We start from the raw sequence: 26,035 nt of genomic DNA, 5'->3' as shown, positions 1-26,035 counted from the left end.
TAGGCGGGTTTCGAACCTCCGCCCTTTGAATCAGTAGGCGAGTACTTAACCTCCAAGCCACCAAAACAGTACACGATCACCTAGTAAACCTAGGTGTAATACTTGAGCTCACATAGTCTTGCTAAGCCTCCATTTGAGTGAATTGTTTGCCTGCGTGAATTTGACGCACGGTGCTTTAGTGTGCGCGCGTGCGCGCGCGTGTGTGTGCGTGCGTGCGTGTGTGTGTGTGTGTGTGTGTGTGTGTGTGTGTGTGTGTGTGTGTGTGTGTGCGTGTGCGCGTGTGTTTGCGTATGTCTGCGGGGAATAATTTTTTTATCCGGCCGTTCTGTTTGTGAAAAGCCCACAAACAGTGAATGGTGAATGCTTGGACGCTGAACAAAACACAAAACAGTCAATCTAGATGTAGATGACGATGATAATAACTTCGTTTGTTAATCCATTTTTATTCGCTTTTGAGTAGCAACAACTTACGACAACAAAAGACGTTGCTCGCATCAAGAAAATATACTGCCATTATATATATGCTTGCTATTATCAACTTTAACAAAATACTATAATGGCGTCTGCCTAGTTTGCTTCAGGGGTGATGATGAAGGAAGAAACAGAGTTACTCAATATAGACAGTTGCGAAACTCCGCTTCAGAATCCGGGCGGCGCTAGCCCCCCCACTCCGTGGAAGCTGAGGGGCAAGTCGACGCGCGCGGCACCTAGGAGATAAAAACGGAACTTCGCTAAACTATTATTATTTGAAAATCTTCTGTAAAATAAAGATTGCTTTTTAAATTAAAACACAATAATTACGTAAAATTTACTTGTGTTTTTGCGGCTTTTCTTTTTATGACTTCCGGCAGCAGCCGCAAGCACTTGAGTACTGCTTCAACGTCCTGCCGACAGACGACAGGCTAGTCAACTTGCCCCGTGCTTGCCCCGGCGCAGGGGGGCACCCGAAGACCGGCTTTCGATACATGGGGCCTATGGGGAGTTTCGCAACTGTCTATATCCAGTAACCCTGGGAAGAAAGTAACTGCTAAAACTCTATGACTGCTAGATAGCCAACTGTAGTAATAAGTCTAGTCTAGGCTAGCATATATGCAGTCATTGTTATAGTTATAGCCTCCCTGTTCTGTGGCAAGAGAAGACGTGGCTGGTTCGTTGTGCGTGGTTTTGGTGGTTTGTTTTCGATTTGCTGGTGTTACGTGAATTACTACGTGATCCTCCTGCCGTAATATTACGTGTTAGTGCTCTTATGCCACCTGAAACATCGTGAGTGCTGGCAAAGCGTCTGTGTCGTCGCCGTACTGCGCTGCTGTAGCAAACGCACATCGAGGTCGCCATTTGACAAAATACCTGACAAGTTGTGCGTGCCTACGTGAATCAAGAGTCTCTACTACAAGTTCCAGTCTGTCGACGCGACGTGTGAAAAATGCTGCGTGTTCTGCCGTAAGTAATTGTTTATCGTGGTGCATGTTAAAATTTTATTACGCGTTGCCGCAGTGCTGTTTTGTTAAACGTGTTGAGTATATTCCTTGGTGTTCCGCTCGCCGCGCTTCTTTTATTGTAAATTACCGGCTGCGTCGGCGCGGTCATAATGGGCTTCCAGGAGCGGCAGCCAGTATGCTGTGTGAGTGATCGACCCCCTTGCCATTGCCGGCAATGAAAACATTATGCTGACGGCCCAGCGGCCGCCGCTTGGCTTGGGTGGATTCGACGCTAAAGCTTGTTGCATGAAAAAAAAAAAAAAGAAAACTGCGTTAATGGTTGTAAAACAAAGCGCCCACTCCCCGATTTTTTTTTTTTTTTTAGGAGGCAGTTGACCCACAGTATATTTTTTTACAGGACGTAGGCAGCTTAGCATTGTTCTAACGGGTAGTTTTCGTTTACGGGTAAAGGAATGCAAGGAGGCTGCATTACATTTGTAGTTATAATACGTAAGAGTTGCATATACGTTGAATTTTCAACATTTAAGCATTGCTAGCAACTTTATAAGTAGTACCACATGCACAAGGTCTTTAGGCAGAGAACATTTGACCAGATAATTGTTTAGACGTCGCAGCTTGAAAACATGCTGTTCCAGCCTGCATTGCTGGTGCAGTCACAGGGCAGCTTTCACTGTTTTAATGCAAGAAATTTTTCCACCTTCCTAAGCTCATCCAGCATCGTCATGATCAGACGGAAATTCTTGTGTGGTGTGACATTATTTGTAGCTGGCTTGCATAAATTGTGTTGACCGTAACATGTTGAGCATGGGTTAAACGTGTTGATTCTTACAAATATGTATGTGATGGGGATACAATCACGGTGCAAAAAAGATTCAACAGGGCGTGGGCTTGCCACCGTGCTCCTTCACCATCCTGTTTTTTCGTTTCGTCAGCATTTCAACTTGCCTACCCCTTAGAGGTATTGGCACGCTGAGACATTCACTATGTGCCTCAGAGAGAATTTTAATGGCGCCATGAAGACAAAATAGAAGTTTGTGTTATTCGAAAGATTTCGTGTGGTATGGTGCCCCCAGCACTTGTCCAAATGCAAACGATGCTTTATTCACTGAGAAATTCATTAATTTAAGCTAAAATTTTGGTTTTCCCGCTAAATCGTGCATTTTCAGGGTCTGCAATGACATCACAGGAACCGACCGCTCTGCAGCCGATTGAGAAACCTTCTTTACCGTTAGTTAACCTAGATGGTGCCACCATACCGTGGCAAGCCGCTTTCTGCTTTTGTTTTGTTTTTACCGTATTTAAACGTGGCTTGTTTCTGTTCAGCGAGAAAATAATCGTTTCGTGAAACATAGTGCTCGCTCCACAAATATGGTCACGTAAGACACCGTTGCTTGTGTCAATCGGCCATTGTTGTCCGAGACAACCCCAAAGCCCTGCAGTCCTGTGCAGCTAAACCAAGCATAGTGCGCGCAGTACCAACAGCAGTACGCATCGGTACTTCTATGCTTACGTGTGCTTTCCTAACCTTTACTGTTGGTCCCACCATTCTTACTACTGTAAAAAGAATGTGCCCTAAATTTAAGCGCAAATAGTTCGTTCGGCAAGCTTATAGCCTCTCCCTAATTCGCGTTTGCTGTTGCCGCCCTCCGCTAACTGCAGAGCTGGCTGGTATGGCATAGGTTCTGTTGCGGGAAATGAGCTAGTGGGTCGCATGGCCATTTCCTTTGTTCCTAATTTGTAGCTTATTTGAGTGGAGTTTATGTTAAAAATGGTGTCAGCGTGATTCTAGCAACGGAATCCTTTGAATGAACCAAACTTGTGTTTTCTCTTCATGGCTCCTTTAAAAGCCGTAACCACGTTTCACACCCTCTGGACCAGAGAATATGCTTGCACAGTGGAAATCTGGGGCTACAGATTTCTACCACCTAGGGATATTTAATAGGCTTAGTTTAACATTAATTCAGTGTAAGGATGCTTCTGTTCCTTTGAAGTATGGCTGAAAGCCTTGTAAGGATTGTCATGTATGTACAGTGCTCACGGATTGAAACGCGACACTGCAAGCGCGTGGCCTGCGCTACATGCAGTGCCGCCAGTGGACGTCCGTGGAAGCTAGGTGTTGCATTGTGGTATACCATGAGGATGAGAGTGTTTTGACCATAAGCTTGCTGCTTCCGGTTGCCAATAAGCGGGGCAGTGGTTCCCCGCAGCGACAGCGGTGCGCTGTCAGCGACAGCGGCGTCCATGGACGGCGCTGCATGTATTGGCGGCCACGCGCTCGCAGTGTTGCGTTTCAATCAGTGAGCACTGTACTTATTTTTTAGCTTGAAAGAACTAAAGGTGCCTTTTTTGCACCTACAAAAAACAAATTCTGTCATGTCCTGTCAGAGCGAGTATTTCACGGCATTATACCGCATATTTATGGCTTGTTTACTACTTGAACTTCCATTTTTTACAGGGCCAGGTGTTTGACATGGAGGATGTACGTTGTGAGCTACCAGAAGAATTGGCTGCCTCCTGTTTCTATCTATCCTGCACGACCTGTAAGTGGAGTTCATTACGGCTGTGAAATGCATGAAAATCTCGATTTTGAAGGCTGAGAGAACATGAAAACATAGAAAACCATTGTGGCATTCTTGTGGTACCTTAGTGATATTAAGACATAAGAACATTGCAGAGATGGGGCAAAAAATAAGGAACCGATGAGGGTGAGAAACTTCCTGGTACCTTTCTTATTTTTTTTGTCGCATCAGGGCTGCATCCTTGCTCCATGAATTAATTAATAACGACTTTGTCACCCTTGTTCACTGTGGTAGTTGCGTGGTGCCCACAGACAGTGTGTGGGGATTTTTCTTCTACCGCCTATTACAGATGAACTAGATCTTTAGACTTCTACTCAAAAGTCATATTATGGATTACATTACATGAGTGAAACAATTCCATGCACCCAGAAATAGAATTTAGGTGAATTCACTTCAATGCCCTAGATGCAACTTGTGCCTAGCAGTGAAAAGGGTGTATTGCGTGCCTTTTTGCCACTGTGTTTCATGTAGTGTAATGAGTCTCACTGGCCATCGTAGCCCCCCCCCCCCCGAACAGCTATTTACTCTAGCAAATATAATGATGGTCCTAATTGTAGAAGGGTACCCGCCGCGGTGGCTCAGTGGCTAAGGCGTTGCGCTGCTGAGCACGAGGTCGCGGGTTCGATTCCCGGCCACGGCGGCTGCTTTTCTGATGGAGGCGAAAAGCAAAAACGCCTGTGTGTACGAGATTTCGGCGCACGATAAAGATCCCCAGGTGGTCAAAATTAATCCGGAGCCCTCCACTACGGCGCACCTCATCGCCTGCGTTGCGTCGGCGCGTTAAACCCTACAATCAATCAATTGTAGAAGGGTACTCAGCAATTGAAGAAAGAGCTGTGGGGGGTTCTGGTTTGTGTATCAGACTTTGTTTGGAATATTGTTATGTAGCCACGGATAATGCAGGGTTTTTGTAAAAATATAGATTATCGGAGCAAACTTGTGCTCCGCAGTAAACATAAAAAAACACAAACCTCGAAGGACTCAGCAAAGGGACGTGCATGGATGAGCGTTGGCGAATTGAATGCTGCAGGGTTTCTTTTGCACTCGTTCATTTAGATCGAGAACATTTTCAATAAAAAACAGGAAAAGCTAGGATAGGGATCGCAAAGCAACACCCTTTCCATATCAAACAGGACTGCTGGTGCAGCATACAAAGGAAAAAGGGGAAAAAGACGGTTCCCTTAAAAAAGGATAAGATTGCAGGGTGTGGCCAGGTGCTTGTAACAAAATATTTTGTAAACAAATCAAATGGCGTGGTTGGGGGCAATATTATGATGTTTATAGTAGGAAAAACCTGCATTATTTCCGAACAGTATGAATGCTCTGTGTGCAAACATATGCAAAGATGCTTGTGTGTTTTTAGCATTTGAGTGCACGTTACAGAGTAGTCAGCTCAAGTTACTGCGGTAGCTTTCCTCATTGCTGGTAAGCATAAACCCTGAAATTAAATTTGCTGTATTCGACCGCTTTAACCCTTTCACTGTCACTGATGTCCTGGTTTGTCTTCGAATTTCTCCTCCACGGTGTCACTGACATACCTGTGCGTTTTCTGTTGTGCGTTGAAAAATTCGTGCCATGGTGCAAAGTTGGCGCACCTGCACTGTTTGTGCTATCTGTCAAATCTTTCTAGTAGCTTGTATTTTCACAAAGTACAGAGCGACCACGCCCAGCTTTCGCTGCTTGGGGGTCACTCCGTGCACTGTACATCTGTTGGGATGAGTGACCACGTGGCACGCGTGCAATGATGGGTGCAAGTGTGCTATCCACCACGTTTTTCTAGGGTTGTTTTTTATTTCTGTTCCCATGTCTGCTACCCATCGACACAAGGAAATATAAAAAGTGAGGAGCCAACCTAGAGGTTGGTCAGTTCATGGTGATGTACATTTTGCTTTTTGTAAGCAAGCACAGACAAACAAACTAGACAATGCAAGTGCTGTCTCGTAAACGAAATGCACAATAAAACTTCTGGCTTTATAGGTTCCAAAGAACGCGTAGACACAAGCAACTACTCATGATGACGACTGATCAATGCCTGTCTTAGCATGTTCATGCAATTTTATGTTGCCTTCCCTGCCCCCCTCCCCTCCCCCCCATATTGCTTTGTTCCCACAGTGCTGCTGCAATAACCTCATCTCAAATGTTCTTGCGAGGCTGTATAAATGCCCGTCATGAGGAGGCCATGAATCTAAACAGTACTTAGTTCTGGGTTGTGTTGCCTATGTAACAGTATGTCATATTTGATGTTCGTAAGCTCATTAGTTAATTTATGTGGTCTAAATTTTGTGGCTAATTTTGCAACCTAGAAGTTATACCTTCTCTTTCAGGATACTTGGTTCAGTTTTGTATGGGAACACTCCTTTATATTTATAAGCATAACCAGCAAATGTTTGAGACGTGTTTGTTTAAACCCCTTCATATGCGATCAATGCGTTTGTCATTTCAGGTTCAAGCGTGGCAGTGGCTATCCCGTCCTGTGAGGGGTAAAGATGAGGCGACACCTGGTGTGGCAGGCGGCAGCAGCACGTATGGATCCAACCTGAATAAAATAGTCAGGTTTGCAAGAGTCGTGTGATTCATGTGATTTTTGTCAGCTTGCTATTACAGAAACAGCTGCAGCATGAAACAGTGACTGTGGAGCTGGCTGACATTTTCTACATGCAGCTGGCTGTGGGGCACTGTTATTTGACAGCATGCAAAGGGCACTCAAAAGGTGGAAGCTTGTGGGATACGTAGAGGACGAAAACATAAAGGATTCTTGGAGGACGCAGAAAGTCGGTGGCGAAATTTCAATACAGGGGACACACAAGGGACGAATGCGGTCTGTTGCCTTCAAGACATATAGGGGACACACAAAGGCCGTATGGTGTCTGTGTTGCCTTTGGGAGATAGACTGGACGCATGGAGGACGGAAACACACGGGACACTTGGAGTACGCAGAAAGTCGGTGGCGAAATTCCAACACAGAGGAAACACACAGGACGCACGCAGTCTGTTTCCTTCGGGACGCAGACTGTCTTTTGACTGGACATAGAAATTTTCATAAGGGAAAGATGATGCAGGCGCGGCGCGTGCCGAAATCCCCATTTGTCGCTCGAGTTAATGAGTAGTCGTGTTAGTGTGTCGCAGGACACAACATTAGAGAGTTTTAGCTGACCGTTTCTGACGGCCCGCTCCGCCACGATAGCAAGCGGGAGCGCCATTGCGCATGCGTGGTGCGCTAGGGCGCTAGCGGCGATACCGGAACCGGGGCCTCTTAGCGAACCGTCGCGGCAGCTTCCGCTTCCGCGCGGAATTCCAACATGGCTGCCCCCCCTCGAGGCGAGCGCGCTACTGCGAACTGCTCTTCGCCAGCTGAAACACGAGCGACGAAATCGCTAAACGCTTCCGAATAGGCAAAGGTGCCACACACCGTAACGAGGTTTACAACGGAAGCGAGAAACGCCGACCGAAGCGCGGTGCTGCTTCTATGCTATTCTAGTTCACTCTATTCTATGCAGCGCCAGGAAAAACAGCCTTGTCTTGGCTATTCCAAAGTTTTTCGACTTCTTTTAAATTATTTAAAACCATTACACCATTTCAGCGACTAAATTACACAAAAAAGGTTAAATGAGGCAAAAAACACGGTATTTTGCTTCATTTGAGCTTCCAAACACAAATTCTTGTATTTCCTTTTGATGAAGTTTTGGTTTACACACGAAACGACCAGTCACGTGAGTCATTCCCAGTCGAGGGAGATACGGTTATCGCTTAGCTAAAAGCCTTTCCGCTGCTGACGCTCCGGTTGTGCTAAGCGGGAGGTGGGGAGCATAGCGGAGCGTCAAAAACGGTCAGCTAAAACTTTATTGTCGCTGCTATTCTCGTTCAGCGCTTGGAGAGGCTAAATGGTGATGACAGCATCCTCTTTTTAATGCGCTCCTTCGTCAACGAAGTAACCGTAAAACATACGCATCCTATGCTTAAGTATACGTCACTTGCGACCTGTTAAAACAATCGTCATCCAGGATGGGTTCTTAAATAAAACTTTAACAAGGTGGCAAATGGGCGAGTTGGATCGCATTCATGGTGGTCAGCGCGAACGAAAACAATACACAGAGAAGAGAATAGACGACACAGGCGCTGTCTAGCAACTGAAATTTAATTGGAAGAACACGTGTTATTTAAGCAATAAAGAAGAGATAAAAAATTGATGAAATCATACACGAGTCACACAACCACATCACGAACGCCCTTTACACACACGACTTGTCAAGAAAATCTATTTCCTCATCTATTAGTGCGATAGACGGGCGGCTCACGCACGTGTCGCCGCTTTTTATAATTTTGTACGCTTCCGCAATTTCCCTCGTGCGCTGGCTTCTGCTTCTCATCACCACGACTGTTTTTTCAAAGTCGGGAGTACAACCGCATTCCTTGCAGTGGCGGGACAGAAGCCAGCGCACGAGGGAAATTGCGGAAGCGTACAAAATTATAAAAAGCGGCGACACGTGCGTGAGCCACCCGTCTATCGCACTAATAGATGAGGAAATGGATTTTCTTGAGAAGTCGTGTGTGTAACGGGCGTTCGTGATGTGGTTGTGTGACTCGTGTATGATTTCATCAATTTTTTATCTCTTCTTTATTGCTTAAATAACACGTGTACTTCCAATAAAATTTCAGTTGCTAGACAGCGCCTGTGTCGTCTAGTCTCTTCTCTGTGTATTGTTTTCGTTCGCGCTGACCACCATAAATAAAACTTACCCACGGTTCTCTTGAGCAGCCTAACGTCATACAATTTGGTGCGGGGTAGTTCTGATAAAAGAAGTGTTACAGCCGTCTTCAGTAACCCTAGTCCTCCCGTAGAAGCCCAGGTATTGACAGCGGACAAGTGCTCCTGATGGTTCACACCTTTGCGGTGAGGTTACCATAAAAAGCAAATTAAATTCGGCCGAATCATAGAGTCTGTTTGCAGCCAATCGCGCTGTGAGGGTTCGCGAGAGAAAAAAAAGCGTTTGCGAGAACTTTGCCTTCTAGTGATAGTGTGAACTCTGGTGATAGTGTGAATTTGTCTTACAGTCTGGTCACGGTGTGCATTGTGAGGTATTCCGCACGTGCAGCCTGACACTGCTTTACTTGCGATGAAATCGCGGATGACGAGACATGAAGCCACGTGGATCTTCTTTGTGTGTATTTTTTCTAATAAAATTCAGTTGAGAGTTCAGCGCTGTGTCGTCGTTCATTCTTCTTTTGTCTCGTCCCCATTGAGCTGCTTGCTCGATATGGTATCTGGCTTCCTCGTGAAGCTACTTCTGCCGACGGACCCCGACACGAAGGTACTGAGACGAGTGAGCCATGCAAAGCCTGCAACATTATCTTCTCAGCGCACCTTATATTTGGTCGATCGAAAGGAAATCGAAATATAAAAAACAAAGAAGCAGACTTCTACCGTTACCGCGCTGTCTGTCTACAATCAGGACACTTGTCCCTTAAAATTTATCAGTGACCTCATGTAAAACACAGCGTAAGAACAAAAATTCGCGCCGTTTGCATGAGTGGGGACTGGCCGGAGAAACAGCGTGGCTGGGGTTCGACCTAGCTTCTTTCAGTTTTGCTTAGTATTGATAGGTATTGGTAGGCTTTGCTAAGTTTTTGCCATGTTCTTGCTAGGCCTGGCTGAGTAATGAGGAGTGAGGCCATGTTTAGCCGGATTTATAAGGCCCTTCCGGTAAATCCCCTACAGTGACAACTCATCAAAAGGGGGAAGGTGCTAGGCCAACCCCAAGGTCCGTTGTTTCTGCAGCCTTGCACCACTACTGCAAGCTGCCCATTTCTTCGTTGTAGTAGCCTTTGCAAAGGCTATTACATTTAAAATAGTTTAGTAAGAGGTGCGAATACGCATATGCTTCGTGTGCTCACACTCGAGCAGGCGCCAAAGCCGGCTGCACTGTTAAAAGGCCCCATTTGCGGTGATGCACCCTTTACATGTGGCGCAGTTTTTTCTCGGTATTCTTTTACTTACGCGACTGGAGTAAGCTCACGCTTTAACATCTCCGATGTTAAAACGTTCTGGCGTTTCGCCCCCTTGCATTTTCACAGTAATAATTGTCACACAACTGGAGTGTTGCCACAGTATGAAACCTCCCTCAATTTGGAAAGAGCGCAATACAAATTAAGATAAACGCAACTTAGTTGGTGGTCAGATTATTTCTGTCAGTCAACAAGTTGACTGAACCCATCAATCAATAAACTAGTGTAGTAGCACGCAAGCACTCGGGCAGACTAACACCGGAAATCGGTGCACATAGTTTTTAAGCTGAGCCGTGAATTCTGTATAACGTACTCTGAGTGCTAGAGCTGTGTAACCTACTGTTACGAATCGACTGCGGTGTGTATTTGTGTTTATGCGGCGCGCAGGCTTTAACACCGCATAACGCGACTCGCCGTCAGACCTTCCTGCGAAGGCTCAGAGGTCATTTGCGAAACCCTTTTTCGGAACAGAACCCAGCACATCCGTACATGCAGCGGCTCATGCGACATCGAGGTTGTGGCGTGGCCAGAAGCCTTCTGCGCATGCGCGGGCCCGACGCGGCGGCTGTTCGCAGTGTCTGACTCATTGGGTCTCTGAATCAGTGGATGGAACCAGGCCGAGGGTACCCCACAATGCCCATACTGCGGGGAATACCCAGACATACATAACACACTTTGCACTTGCACCCGGAATCCCGCCCTGCAGGCCGGCCATTTACCTCACACCACCTCCGCAAGAGAGAGAGAGAATCAACTTTAATCGAGCCCATTAGGTGGTTAGTGCACGCAGGCACCAGATGGGGTGGAACCTTCTTCGCGGGTCCCTTATGCATCCAGCAGCTCCTGGCTCCTGACTGCCAGCGCGAGTTGGGTTGTTAGGTCGGGGCTGGACAACAAGGTCTCCCATCGCTCTCGGGGATTGGGGTTGGGGAAGTTGGGGGGAAGGGGTGGTGGGGGGTTCTTGAGGTGAGTGCACTCGGCTATGACGTGTGCCAGGGTGCCTTCCTTGCTCTTCCAGAACGGGCAATTGATATCGTGCTCCTCTGGTTACATTTTGTGTAAGAGGACGGGATGCGCCAGCGACCCTGCCTGTAATTCCTGCCTGCCACCACCTTCGCAAAGGCCGACTCAAGCGCTCAAGCGTAGCGACATCCGACTGAACGGGTGAAGTTGGCCTTCAGCTCCACACCCGGAGCCCCAGGCTAGGGGCCCCTTCTGTTATTAACGTTACTTGCCTCTCCATGAATCAGTAAAAGTGCCATTGCTTGTTTTTGCTCGTCTTTTCTCTACGTGTAGAAACGTAATTGACGCTGGTTTTGAACGTTGCAGTGCAGACTATATTTTTAAATAGCTTGCCCATGGTGAGCCATCAGTGCGCGTTTGGTCTTAGTGGAGAAAGTTACTCTGCCCGTTAGAGTTGCCATGCTTAACCACGCCAGGGTGCTTGCTACCTGTAAAATCCCTTTTCTGAACTCGGCATGCATTAAACAGTTAGGTTTGGCCAGTGGCGTTTCATCGTCGTAAAGAAGTCAATTCTCCTTCCGCCGCTCACCAACCACGATACCTCGACACGACGGGGGGCTGTACTCGTGCCCCTTCGCCCTTGTAATAGTAATCACAGAGAACCCTATATTCACAGAGGTTCACTGGAAAACACCTTGCGGCTGAAGCCAAAATTGTAACTTTTTTTCAGCTGGCTTAGTCTACCACTTGCTCTTTTTCTTACAAACATTTAGCACCTTTCAGGAACTCGTGTGTTCTGCAATCATTTTGCAAACCATTTGCTGTATCTTGCACTCGAATGCAATCCCGTAGTTCACCTTCACCCCAACGCGCTCGACCAATTCATGCCGCCAACGAAGTGAGTTCGGTGAATGAGAGCGACGAGCATAACACTTCACTGAAAAATGCGATCTACACTGTGGCACTGCGAATTGCAGCAAGTCACTTTTGCATTGTGCGGTGCTACAGCACAGATCAAACTTTTGAGTCATACCGTGACCTGAGCCATCGTAGTTCGCCTAAATTTCTTTGTTCGCGGTGTAACAACGCACATGACAGTTCTGCGTTGTACCAGAGTGCTTCAATTGAAGGACTCTGTACAGTAGAGTACAGCCAGATGACTCTACACAGCACAGGTACTAATATGTACAGAGGACAGGCTGTACTCTGAAGGAATCTGCGCAGAGTAACTGCAAGAGTTGTTAATAAAATAATTCTAGTTGCACAATATATAGATCAATATTGGGCATGCATTTCGCCGCAGCAATTTTGTCGAGGGTGTGTAGACGCATATACTTTTGCTGCATGGCGTTTCCGTGCTTATAAGTGCATACAAACTATGGCCCTATTGTCGCTCAATGTGGGTGTACATATTGTATAAACCATATTTTTCACACAGCGCACGTGGTATCTTTCAACAGTAATCATATCTTTGATTTGTGTTAAATTGTGGTTTATTAAGGCAGTCACGACTCCATTTTACAACTCTAGTGTTTCGAATATAGCCAGCTTATTTTGTAAGGGGGTTGGACCTAACCTCTCCGAGAAGTCAATATTTCTCTCTGTCTCGTTGTTCGCTGAGTAGATTGGTCACTCGAGAACATTATGGTGAAGCTAACCTAGGATTGCCCCAAAGTGTATGCTTTCAAGTTATCACAGCACTCAGATACCCCTATGGAGCTTCTCAAAAGCGGTAGCGGGAGATATTCTGTGTTTAAACGCACGCTTCTCTCTCGAAGCGTTTTTCACTGATCGCAATTACTGCAATCGTGAATTATCCCTTCCCCGTGCTTTTGCCAGACAAACATATTCGATACAACTTTGGCAAGACGTAGTGCAACGCGTTCACGTGTCTGGCCTCCTTTATAGCCACCAAAACGTTTTTCCTTCAGCGGCACACATCTAATTAACATGGTTAGTTAACATATATCCCCGTTTACATGGATGCGATGCGCTAGAAAGTTGATGCGATGCGATGCGATGCGATGCGCCACTTGTCGCATTCATGTAAACGCGGCTACATGAGGTCATCGCGTGCCTAAAGCAGTCGACCATTTGACGAGTCAGCTACGAAGGCTGACAGCGCGAGAGCAATCCATAGGAGACTCGATGTGCGGTAAACCGGTCAAATATTTGCTACAGCGTTCAGCTCGAATTATTATTATTACAATCCTTTATTTAGAAGGGGTGACTCAAGGTCTAGTCATGTAAGCAACCTACAAACATACAGTTGATCTATTTTCCGCAGTTTAGGTGTCGTTTACATCCGGAGTGTCCTAAGATATTCGCTTAACAGAGCTATCTAACGCATACCACGGTGTTCATTCCTTCCAATTTAAGGGATCTTGCTGTGTAATTAACTGATCCTAACCCTGTGATCGCCGTATCTGACAGCCACGTTTACTTGAATGCAACAAATGGCGCATCGCTTCGCATCGCATCAACTTTCTAGCGCATCGCATCCATGTAAACGTGGCTAATGCGTTAGGAGAGCGCGTCGCATTAATGCGCCAGACAGGGATGGATTTAGACGCGTAAGTCGACTTTCTATGTGCATGTAAACGCGAGCGCATGGCATAGGAATTACGTCGACAACATCAGTAAGGCATGAAAACGCACCTTTGCATTTAAAAACATCTTAACCGGGTGCGAGATGCCAAACAATGCGACTCGAGAAAAAAAAAACGCGAACCAGCCACGCCGGAAGCACCGAAAGCGCCAGAAACGCTACTTTTCCTTCGCTGTGCGACACCGTATGGCGCCACCATCGCACTCAGGGTGATGCTAGAGTGTACTAGAAGTAATGCGCTACATGTAAACGCTAGCGAATCGCATTGCTGGTGATGCGCTAGGAAATGTGACGCGCTACTGTCGCATTCTGTCGCATTCATGTAAATGCGGCTTATTTCTCTGACTGGATTTCCATATTTGACCGCTGTGTTTCGGTGCCTGGTACCTGACTTTGAGCTGACCTTGCTCTGTGCCCGCTGTTGTTCATAAACGTCTAATCGCTTCTCAATGTGTTTTCATCTGCGTACTCAAAAAAGAAAAAAGGCCTTGTGACCAAGTCATTATGACTCTGCCCTCAGAAGCAAAAGAGCGGGGTTAGAACCCGGAAGCTTCCAAAAAAGCAGAAGAATTTTGTTTTTTCCCGATCGTTCGCCGTGGCACAGCTGCTGCACCTGGCCGCGAACGCACGTGACGCACACACGGCGACAGACGCACGTCGAAAAAATGCACCGCGCTAATAAACTGCCAATAGCTGTAGCGGTACAAGTGCCTAGCAACTCACGAGTTAATATACAGTGTTTTCTATTTTCTTTATGGTATACGCCACTCGAAGACCGTATAGTCTGGGCACGTCAAAGGAAAAAAAATCCCAGCTCATTTCCGCAAACGTGAAACGTAGGGAGGGTCGAAGCAGGCAGTGTATAAGTGCATTCTTAGCGCCTTGGCGTGTTTGCCAACGTAGATGTAACCGTTTGGGGTAGAGGTATAAAGCTTCTCTGTAAACTTCTCTTGTCCTTGAAGCACCAAGCTCTCTAGCACGAGGCGTAAACGAGTGTTCCCGTGTTTTTTAGATGCGAAGCATCTCTTGCTTTCGGCTCCTTCGTCCGTCGTCCGTTCGTTCGCACCTCTCCCCCTACACTAAAAAAAGAAATAGCGGCACCCCGTTTCGATCCCACGACTCTCTGGCCGCAACGGGAGGTACGTGGCGCTCTTCCCACTGCGCTACAAAACCGAGTCAGGAGCACGTGCTACGAACGCGCCTTATGTCCTTCACTCATTCAAACTACGTCAAAAAGCTACTGATACAACGAAGGCACGCGAAGCTGAACGTCAGCGGAAACGACGAACAGAAAACTTTAGAGGAGGATGTTGCATTTCCCGCGGGAAATCTGTGGCGGGAAGCGCCACGCGCCCTGCAGCTCAACCAGAGAAGAGGACGAAGAGGGCGGGCAGCGGGGTAGGAGCGTGAGCACGCAGTAAAGAAAGACGAGAACCAGGAGGTGTTCGATCAGGTAACGCCGGTGTCGGTCTCTTCGCTGTCTGTACATTTCTCTACATTTCTCTGTCTCTACATGGGGGTTCACACTACGCTCCCATTCGTGCTCCGATAAATGAAACACCATAACGGCAACACAATGGAACCTACACAGAACCCCTATGATGCTTCGCATCCTCCTCATGGTTCCCCACGGGAAGATGGTGTAATTTCTTTTTTAGTACGCTTTACGAAGAGCTCCAGCTCCAGGCGTAAACGAGTGTCCTGGTGATCTTTTTTTTTTAAGAACGCGTTACGTTCTAGCGCGAGCCGTAAACGAGTTTCCAGGTGTTTAGCACAGTAACTACATGAGACGACGATTACGACGACGACGACAGGAGACTCCAACAGCCCCAGCCCCTAAGGAACTTCGCTCCTACAAATATTTTAGCCGCATCAAGCTAGCCTACACTGATTGTAGGCTTGTAGTACACAACATTGCTTGTGCGGAAAATCGGTCAGAAATAGCATAGCACTGGCTTTACCTCACCCAGTTTACTTCAGCGGAGCCTAAAACGCACAGTGAGCATTAATACAGTGCGGAATGCTGCACGAAGCACTTAACATTTTTGCATATCGGTTGGTAAAAATTTCGTTGTATTTGTGGGTGTCTTACTGCAGAAATGTGCGTGTTTTGGCGTTGGGAAAGGGGGGAGGTCAGAAACAAAAATGTTGCTCATTCAACGCACGTGACTGGTTCGTGTTACCGTATGAGATACTCGCTGGCTGCCCGTGAGGTTATTTACCAGTATACAACAGACCAAGACTGCTTGCCCGGAAGTCTGAGACGTCTATAAAAACTATGTGGCAGCTACCTTTTTTATCCAATGTCAAATTTTTAGGCAACGCTTGTACATCGGCTTTGCCCTAAATCTTTCGCGCGCAGTGTGATCGAAACTGGTTCCGCACAAACGGGTGTCAGCGGACACAGCTGCACGCACGACTACATTTAGGTATTACAGAAAAGCTCCCGCGTGTTGTTCGCTAAAGTCTCTCCGTGCAATTAGCTCCGCAGGAAAACGTTTTGTGTGCGAGAAAAAAAACGCATTTGCGAGAATTCGTCTTTGAACAAGCAAGTATTCAGAAGCCATGCCGCTGCTAGGCCAGTTACGACGATGATTCTTGGGTGATAAGTCGTAACTTTGTGTTCTCTAGAGGAAGGGAAATATGTTGCGAGCGGTTATTATAATGTTCCTGTAATTTCTTACGAATATATCAAGGCTACACCTCAAATTACCGTATTTACCCGATTCTAACGCGCACTTTTTTTCCGAAAAAATCGGCCAAAAAATCGCATGCGCGTTAGAATCGGATACAAAACCGAAACTGCCGAAACAGCGGAAATTTCCTCCAACCCATCGCCATCGCCATCTCAAGATGGCGCCAAAGCTTTTAGCAACAATTTTTCGGACGCAGCAAGCCTAGGCGCCTACGCTTTTCTATCGGCGTTCACACAAATCGTCAAATCGTTTCACTTGCGCGCTTGATAACAGCAATGGCAGCAGCGGCTCCCACGCGTTCAAAACGAGCGGTCGGCTGAAGCGTGCACCTCTGGAGAAGCTCTCGGGATGGGCGTGCGAGGCGTGGACCACGATCCCATCGACCATGGTTGAACGTTCGTTCAGAAGTGTGTCATCGCGAACGCGCTTGAAGGCACCGCGGACGAGATGTTGTGGCCAGCGGAGAGCGACGAGGAGTGAGATGAGTGAGATTACTTCGGGAAATAAATCGCCCGTTTCTCTCGCATTCGTTTGTCTGGGTCACAAAGTCCCGTGCGCGTTACAATCGGAGGTGCAAGCTTTTTCGGATTTTTTGCCAGGAAACTCGGGTGCGCGTTAGAATCGGGGGCGCGTTAGAATCGGGTAATTACGGTATGCTGAGTCTTCATTAGGCTCCGCTGTCCAGCTTGTATATAGCGAATATAACGCAGCAGGCAATTTGGTATTCAAAGCAAGTGAAAACCTGTTGCAAACATTTCCTCCTCTTTAAAAGGCGGAGAAATCAGGAAATATGCAGAAATTGGGGGCAGTGTTACTCCGGCCACTGCTTCTGGCGTTTTTTTTTTTTTCCGGAAAAATGGCAAACGTCCTTCATATGACGTGCTTGAGAAGAGCGAATTTCGTCCGGCGTAGCTGGCAACCACGAGGACGCAGCAAACATCACACCGCTGTCGGTTCATCGTGCTCCTTAGTTCATACAGAATACGGATACATTGAAGTACGTTCAATAAGTACTTCTAACCACAGATCCCCAACCCGCTTTTAAGTGCGAATGCACTTCTTAAGCGAGCCTGAAGCGTCCGCCGCCGTCCGCATAGCAACAGCAGCGGGTGCGCGCGCTCCTCGTCTTCCTTGGCAACGGGGGGAGATGGGCGCGCGCTGCCTGGCCGCTGACATGGCACATACCCACGTGGGGGATTGGCCAGGAATCTCCTCGTCTTCCTTGGCAACGGAGGGAGATGGGCGCGCGCTGCCTGGCCGCTGACATGGCACATACCCACGTGGGGGATTGGCCAGGAATCGGGCGTGAGAAGGGCTAATGCACCCGCTTAAAGGAGTACTGACACGAAATTTCAAAGCTGAGATCCGCTCTAGCAATCAAGTACAACGACAACACAAATAGGTGTCTGTGAATAAATGCATCTTTCTTTCTTTGTAGTTGTGTGTGTGTGTGTGTGATCTCTCTTTCGCGAACATTACCGAACCACGCAAATTCAACTCGTGCATTCGCACTTTCACATTCTTCCCCTCGGGGAAATGCGGGGAATTTTTTTTATCAACAAGACAAAGAGAGGTCAACCCAACGACAATATACGAGAGCAACTTAAAAATACTTCAGCCCGTGTACCGTATTTATTCGATTACAAGACGGCCACGATCATAAGGCGAGGGTGCAGTTTGGACAGTAAAAAAAATCGTCATGTATATACAGACCTTCGAATATAAGACGGGGTATGACTTTGGGACTACGGATTTTTGGAAAAAAAACTCGCCTTATATTCGAATAAATATGGTACTTTGTGAAGAAGGACGAGCAGCGACCCTGCGGTGTGTTTTACCTCAGTCGACCTACCTATGCCTGAAACAAAACATGTTTGTTCGTAATTTTCAATTGAGCATATTTACTGGCCAATCAACTGAGTAATACCTGTGCTACACGAGCGTTTGGAAGGACATTTCAGTTGAATGGCCTTCGAAATTTCAACGGTCATTCGAACTGAAGGAGTTCTGTCGATCTACACGACCATTCTCAAAGGCAGTTGAAAGTTTCCGCGTTCGCCCGCCATGTCTTGGTGTCGCCACTGCTGCCATGTTTTGTTCTTGGAGAAAATTTAATTTTAGAGTTAAAATGGACAAAAAAGCAATTCTTAGTGATCAAGTTGATAATGATCTATAAGCGTGCACAAAACATGCACAAGGCAGCCAGTTTCTTTTGTCTTTTTTCGCACCGCCGGTGTTGAGAGTACCACGTTACATCGCAATCGTAGGCGAGCGACAGAGAACGAAAACCACTGGAAAATTATGAAGATCTTGCACTTCAAACACCATGTTTTACTCGTACAAAATTGTTTTTGTTATTACGGCTCGCAGAAACTGAGCCCAATGGTACGACCGTTCGTGTTTCAAATGCCTCTGAGACTCTCAAAGGCCAGTTGTCGCGCTCCTTTGACTCAAATGCCATTTTAACCAAATGCCTTTGAAAAAAATTGCACCATCTTCCCGTAGGAGAACCCTGAGTAGTATGCAAAGCAGCCATGGGGACGATTCAAGTGCCCATTAGTTTTCAGTTCGTCGTTGAGCCCATGGCTGTTTCGCATACTACTCAGGGTTCCCCTACGGGAAGATGGTGTAAGTTTATTAGATGCGACGGGGCTATGTCCCTCCCTTGTCGTTGTTGCGCCGTCCACACCCCCACTGCACATGTTCAGCTTGCTGAACGCCCGGTGGTGTCTTACCCTTTAATGGCTCCTGGAGCGACAGTGTTACCGGTGTATTCCTGGGCCGGCCCGAGATGAGTCGAGCATGCGCAGTGGGAATGTGGACGGCGCCACAACAAGGGAGGGACATAGCCCCGACCATGAGATGCTGGAGCGACAGTGTTGCCGGTTTCTTCATGGGCCGGCGCGAGACGAGCACGCTTCCCCTTAAAGGAGCCATGAAGAGAAAATGCAAGTTGGTTTTATTCGAAAGATTTCGTGTTTTATAGTGCCCCCAGCGCTTGTCCGGATACAAACGGTGCTTTATTCACTGAGAAATTAAACAATTTAGGTTAAAATTTCGATTTTCCCGCTCAATCGTGCGTTTTCGTGGTCCCAAATGACATCACAGGAACCGACCGCTCTGCAGCCTAGAGTACCTTCATTCACGCATCCGCCGTACAGGGTAGAGACACGTATACGTTGGCGCCGCCATTTTCAGTTGCTCGCTCGCCGCCGAAGCAAGTCATTGTGTCAAAACCGCGCTAAAATTATCGCCGCAACGCGATTTACTGAAGAAGTTTGAATCATATTGTCTGTTTCGCGTTGCTAGGTCTCGTGGGAAACGAAAAGAATAACGCGTTTAGCCCGTTGGCCCAATTGCGGCGGCACGGGACCGTTCAAAGGTTGTCTCCACCCTGTACAGCGGTGTTGGTTTGTTCCCGCGTTTCTTTACGTTCCGTAACCCAGATGGCGCCTCCATACCGTGGCAAGCGTTTGGTTTGTTTTTGCCCGCATTTAAACCTGGCTTGTTTTTGTTCTGGGAGAAAATATTCGTTCCCTGAAACAGTGCTCGCTCGACAAATGGGGTCACGTAAGACACCGTTGCTTGCGTCAATCGGCCAGTGTCGTCTGAGACAACCCCAAGCCCCGTAGTGCTGTGCAGCTAAACCAAGCATGCTGTGCGCAGTACGAACAGCAGAACGCATCAGTAGTTCTATGTTTACATGTGCTTTCGTAACTTCCACTGTTTGTCCCATCATTCTTATTGCTTTGTAAAGAATGTTCCCTAAATTTAGGCGCAAATCGCTCGTTCGTCTAGTTTGTAAGCTCTACCTAATTTGCGTCTGCTTCTACCAGCCTCCGCCAATCGCAGAGCTTAGCTCATGTGACATCATAGGTTCTGTTGCGGGAAATGAGCTGGTGGTTCGCATGACCATTCCCGTTTTTCCTAATTATGTAGCTTATTTGAGCGAAGTTTACGTTAAAAGTGGTGTCAGTAAGATTCTAACGAGACAATCTTTTGAATGAACCAAACTTGTGTTTTCCCTTTCATGGCTCCTTTAAAGGGCTCCTGCAGCGGCAGTGTTGCCGGTGTCTTCCTGGGCCGGCGGATGGATGGACGACGGACAACGGAGCCGAGAGAAACAGATGCTTTGCATCTAAAACATCGTGTAGCAGCTCAAAGGTGTCATTTGAGTCAAATGACATTCAACTCGAAGGCCTTCGAAACGCTCGTGTAGCAGGGGTATAAAACATGGAAGGGCCAGAGTTTTTATTCTAGTGGGGAAACATGAGGCGTTCCGTTCCCCTCCTATAGAAGCCCATGTATTCACAGCACACTGGAATTCCGCAACCTTTGCAACTTCACTGTTAACTACGTAGTTATTAAAAGTACAATAAACTCGGCGTATATCAGAGTGGTCTTAGCGGCTGGTTCTCCTGCCATTTTTTTCGGGATAGATTGCATGAAACCAGAGTTATAGCCGCTTTGTGTAAACATACTACCTCCGTATATGGTCATGTATTACCAGCAGACGGGAATTCTGTAACGCCTACATCTTCATTGAGAACTAATTGAGAAACTCGGCGTAATCATAGAGTCGACGTAGCGGACAATTTCAGTCTGTTTTTTACTAGGACGCGTACATCAGATTGAGACCTACGGAGCCCTCGCAAGAAGCTGGCGGCGCAATCTTTTTCCTGTTGACGCAATGCGTAGAAAAACGGACATGGAGCACGGCCGAAGGAGAGCGATATACAGCTTCGATTTAAAAGTGACAAAAAGGGTAATGTTTCGCGAAATCAAGCAAGAAAAGGAGGCCGATTTGCTCACCTATAACGGGAAAATATATCCACGAGCTTCCCAACAACGGCAAGGACGGAATCTTGGGAACTTCTGAGAACGGTTTTACGTAAGACAGACTATCGCCATGGCTGGAAGCGCTCGCAGTGATTTGCGCTGCCTGCAAGACCGTTGACTTTAGTGGGACGCGCCGTGCTGCTGTGGTTGTAATCATGACTCCTCGCCGTGATCCACGCACTACAACTGACTGAACTGGACGACGCGACACAAGCGTGTGGCTTCACGGCCAGTCAACATCCTGGCACTCATCCCGTCGCTCCCCAACGAATAAATAAAAAAATCTAATCGACGTTGCATTTTCCTCTTCTTCGTAATGACTCGCTCGCGTTAGAAACACGTGCGCAAACAAAATGATCAGGTGGCGCGGTAGTTTTTTTCTTTTCCTCTGTCCTTAACATCCTCCCTTCTTTGCTAGCATTTTTGTAAAGCACGAGTTTGTGAGCTACACTGTAGCTTGGGCCCCATTGTGATGAACATGGGGTGTACTGGGTATAGGGATTTTATTGTATGTAGGTATTCCCTCAGCTTTATTTCATACTCACCGTAGCTTTCACCCTGTATCTGCGCTTTTTTTTTCTTTCAATTCCTCCAACACACTTGCAGGCCTGAGCCTACACTACACGATCACGCGTCGACCTCTCTGTGTTTTTCTTGCATACGTTAAAATTACCCCCCCCCCCTCATCTCTCTCTCCACCAATCATGGCCTCGTTTGATTACCTTGCGCTCCTGAACGAAGCAGGAACTTTCCGTGGCTGCGTATACTTCGAACACTCGAAGCTCCAATCCCTTCCCGATGTTGCTACAAAATACAGGTCTGGGCAATGGTATCGTGACACTAGAATATCGTGATAGCAACTCAGAAATGTTTTGAGCATCTTCATTTCTGTATCAGGATGCAGTTGAGAAATGCATTTGTATCTCTGTTCTGAAATACCTTTACAGTACAACGAACACATCGCAATGTTATGGAAAGTATGGATATCTTATTAAATTGATTTTTCTCAAAGCGGACGATGCCGCTTTTGTTCTTGTTTTCAAGTCCAAACCAAGCGTTTTCGTTGCTATCCACTTTGATTTTTAAAGCCTGTGGCGCCGGTGATACAGCAGCGCCGGATGATCGTCACCGTAAGGAACACGTGTCTATGCTGGAATCCACCTGGGGAGGCCAGGGCAACGCACCACGGACGCGCAGGTGCGACGTACGCCCCACACACCATTAAATCCGGAAACCGCAGTAGAGATCGGATGGCTAGCTTTACGAACAAGCCTTCGTACCAATTACGTGTGTGCACACTATAGGTTGCTTGATTTTCGCAACTGATTCAAAGAGATCAGTTCGATGTACAAAGTAACAATGCGAAAGCATCGTAACCTACCTTGGTTGGAACTACGGCACCCATAATACACAAGGTGGATCATAGATTGAACAGACAATAGTCCGCGACTCAAAGAAGAAACAACAAGATAAAAAGCCACATTTCTCAGGAAAGATACCGAGCTCATCCGCCATTTGCGCATGGATCCATGAGCCCGGTGCACTATGGAAAGAAAACTAAGCCCCGAAACATCCTCAACTGCTGCCGAACCGGCAGCTGTAGGGGCTGCACTTCATTACATCAGCGGACATACTGCCCAACAGTGGGTAATATTCCTCGACTCGCGTAGCGCCTTACAAGCCCTCCGAAAGATTCACAACAACCGCTGTCAGATTGTACGTGAAATTGCCTAAATTTACAAAATGGCAGTGCGCGAAAGTCATGACACCATTCTTCAGTGGCTGCCGGGTCGCTCGGGCATACAAGGCAACATTACATCCGACGCAGCCGCCAGCGCACGCCACTTACTGAGCAACACGACCAATCTTCCTTTTTCTTCGACAGGACAGCAACGCCCTTATCCTCACAAGTGGGCGGACTGCACAACTGTAAGAGTGGCAAAACCCTCACCGCAGGTATCCACCACTGCAGGCTGTTGATGTGTACTGTGACTTCCGCTTTCCACTCGGCCTCAACAAGCGGTGTGAAGAAGTGTTGCACCGACTACGCTTCAATGTAGCGTTTACAAGAAGTTGTACGATTCCCCCTGTTCCCTACTTGCGCCGTGCGTGAGAGTGTAAATCACTTGCTGTGCGTCTGCCCTTGATTCGCTGCTGCGCGAAAAACTACAGCAAGCTCCCTGTCTCGTGTTCGCCATGGAGAAAAGCTCGAACGTTGTCATTTTCTTGGGCCTTGTGGCCGGGCCAGTAGCGCTGGTAGCACCTTGGGAACAAAATTTCTGCTCTGGTTTCTACGAGATTCTGAACTGGACCAATACCTAGACAATACGCAGTGCAAGCGTCTCGAGATAGGTTCTCTTTCGTGCTGTGGTGTTTATTTATTTTTATTGAGTTGGTGTTCTTCCTTTTTTCTTTGTTTTTGCACCGTTTATTTTGTATTTTTATTCAGAGTTTAAATTAACGATTTCCCTTTCAAATGTATTCTTATCTCCGGACTCTGCTAGCAGCGTTCCCGTGTTTCTCGTTTTTAATGTTTCTTGTTTGTCTTCTCCCCGCTTTACCCCTAATGACCAACATTCACCACCCACCAATGTATCCCCCTTTTGGTGTAGAAAGCCTTGTCACTAGCAGGGCCGACCTCACCAGTTCACATTAAAGAGCTCTCTCTCGCTCTCTCTGTCTTGCTTTCCTGAACCAAGTGACCAAGTGAGTTGAAGAAAAAAACATTTGGGAATGCTAAGCCGGGTGGAATTCTAACGACGGTCCTATGGAATATGAGGCGAGCATGGAAAGTTCACCAGTTCACATTAAAGAGCTCTCTCTCGCTCTCTCTGTCTTGCTTTCCTGAACCAAGTGACTAAGTGAGTTGAAGAAAAAAAATTTGGGAATGCTAAGCCGGGTGGAATTCTAACGACGGTCCTATGGAATATGAGGCGAGCACGAAAAGCCTGAAACACCAGAGCTTTTCTTTGAAGCCTAATTTAAAATCGAGTGCTTGTACATAGTAAAAAGGCAGACTTTGCCTTACAACAGAGACCATTGACAAAACAGTGGACTACACTCCGTCAAGTGCAGCACAAAGATACCTTGGTTCGTCTTGAGATCACGGATGAACACGTCTGCACAATCGTGCTTCCATTACTCCCCATTTGCAAGATAGCTCGTTCGCGGCCTTTTTAAGCAGAGAGCTGGTGTAGGGAAATACGTCACAAAAATGTATCCACGAAGACTTTGCTCCCTCCAGACAGAGCACGTGGTCGGTGCGCGACCCCCAAATAGCCTACAATCCCAACAGCAAGAAAATTTCCACGCATTTTAGATGCGAAGCATCTCATGATCGGGGCTGTGTCCCTCCCTCCCTCGTTGTCGTTGTCTTCCGTCCGCACTCTACTGCGCATGCGCGTCTCTTCAGCCCGGTCAGCGTTTGGGCTGACGCCAGCGCAGTCCACTATAAAAAGAAAGAGTTAGGCGGCGCCCGGTTTCGATCCCACCACTCTCTGGCCGCAACGGGACGTACGGGGTGCTCTTCCCACTGCGCTACAAACCGAGACGGGAGCACGTGCTACGAACGCGCCTTATGTCCTTCACTCATTCAAACTACGTCAAGAAGCTACTGATACAACGAAGGCACGCGAAGCTGAACGTCAACGGAAACGACGAACTGAAAACTAATGGGAACTTGAGTCGACCCCATGGCTGCTTCGCATACTACTCAGAGTTCCCCTACGGGAAGATGGTGTAATTTGTTTTTCGTCTCGATATTTCTTGCTTGTAAAAAACTTGACATTCTTCCAAGTTGGGTTCACAGAGATTTCAAGTGCTGATCTGACCAAATGCCAGGAGTGCGTGGCGTCAAGGGCAAAAGAGCAACAGGTGCTGAAAAAACTCTGGGTGAGGGCTGAGGTCACAGTTGGTGGACCACGGAAGAAAGAAACCTTTGTTTTCCAGCCACGGCTTCACCGGCAAAACTTCCACGTGAAATTTGATTTAATTAAAAAGTCGGCCGCACATCAGCACGCTTTGTCGCAAATGGCGTTTTAGGACGATAGTCGCCTGGCGGACCTGCCGCGCAAATCAATTCAAGTTTACCGCAATCTACTGCCCCAATATGCGGCCCTTCTTCCCCTTCTTCACGCTAGAGTGCCTGGATGCACACGCTCCCCGCGCTCCCCAGCGAGAGCCAGCGCGTGCATCCAGACACCCTACTCCACGCGTTCAATACGTGCCATCTACTAGAACATTTTATTACTGTTGAACGACATGGAAAGCCACGAGAAGCTATAGCGGCGCGGGCAACAGAGGCGACGGCGTGATACAGCGGATCTAGTATTTCATTCGTGTAGCAAAAATCGAGCGTCCGTGTATTTGTAATGAAGTAACACTGAAAATTTCACTGATGTATTGATTCTATGCCGCAGATCTGTGTATTGTTTAGTTTTTGTCCAATAATGTTGACAAGAATGAACACTGCGACTTACGAGTGATTGTGGGTATAAAAACGCCTTGTTTTACGTTCGTTTCACTTTGACCCGGCGGCTGATCGAGGGACAGGCTGACAAACAAACATACAAACAGACCAAAACTTCTGCGTTCAAGTATCCCAAGAAAAAAATTCTTGACGCAGACCTTAACAGGAACCCGTGGTAAGCGTTTCAGAAAGTGTGACGCAAATGCACTGTCCATAAGTGATCGAGACAGCGGAGCTGCAAAAAGCATGTCAATCGTGTCCCAGTATAGTGATTTCTTTTTCACGTCCATTAAGTACTCTCAGTGAGAACCTCTGTTCGAAAAACCGCACTGCCTCTTCTAGCTCCCTGTAAAACTTGAGCACTCGTGACCTTGGTCCTACACCCGCGTCCTCCAGCCAGTCTTTTAAAAACCCGTAGCCCAGCTCAGAAAACAAGACTT

General features: G+C 47.2%; 1 protein-coding gene, 1 long non-coding RNA gene and 1 pseudogene across 2 annotated transcripts in view; 1 reads left to right on the top strand and 2 right to left on the bottom strand.

Annotated features, from left to right (window-relative positions):
- The window catches only part of LOC144138744 (putative cytochrome P450 49a1), a 69,060-nt gene extending 47,770 nt beyond the window's left edge, over positions 1-21,290 (bottom strand). Inside the window, exon 1 of the mRNA XM_077671160.1 lies at positions 21,101-21,290. Within this exon, the coding sequence (XP_077527286.1) occupies positions 21,101-21,284 (184 nt within the window). The 5' untranslated portion in view covers positions 21,285-21,290. The remainder of the gene's footprint in view (positions 1-21,100) is intronic.
- On the top strand, positions 1,139-7,062 carry LOC144138745 (uncharacterized). Its single transcript, XR_013315957.1, has 3 exons — positions 1,139-1,440; positions 3,895-3,979; positions 6,462-7,062. It is a non-coding gene; the product is annotated as an uncharacterized LOC144138745 (long non-coding RNA).
- A 2,940-nt stretch (positions 21,291-24,230) lies between the features above and the next one.
- On the bottom strand, positions 24,231-25,108 carry LOC144139937 (uncharacterized; annotated as a pseudogene).
- Positions 25,109-26,035: the final 927 nt, after the last annotated feature.

Source organism: Haemaphysalis longicornis, unplaced genomic scaffold (genome assembly GCF_048455015.1).
Source record: "Haemaphysalis longicornis isolate Haplotype H1 unplaced genomic scaffold, Haemaphysalis longicornis Haplotype H1 scaffold_5, whole genome shotgun sequence".
Taxonomy (NCBI): Eukaryota; Metazoa; Arthropoda; class Arachnida; order Ixodida; family Ixodidae; genus Haemaphysalis; species Haemaphysalis longicornis.
This window is presented reverse-complemented; position numbering and strand designations above follow the sequence as displayed.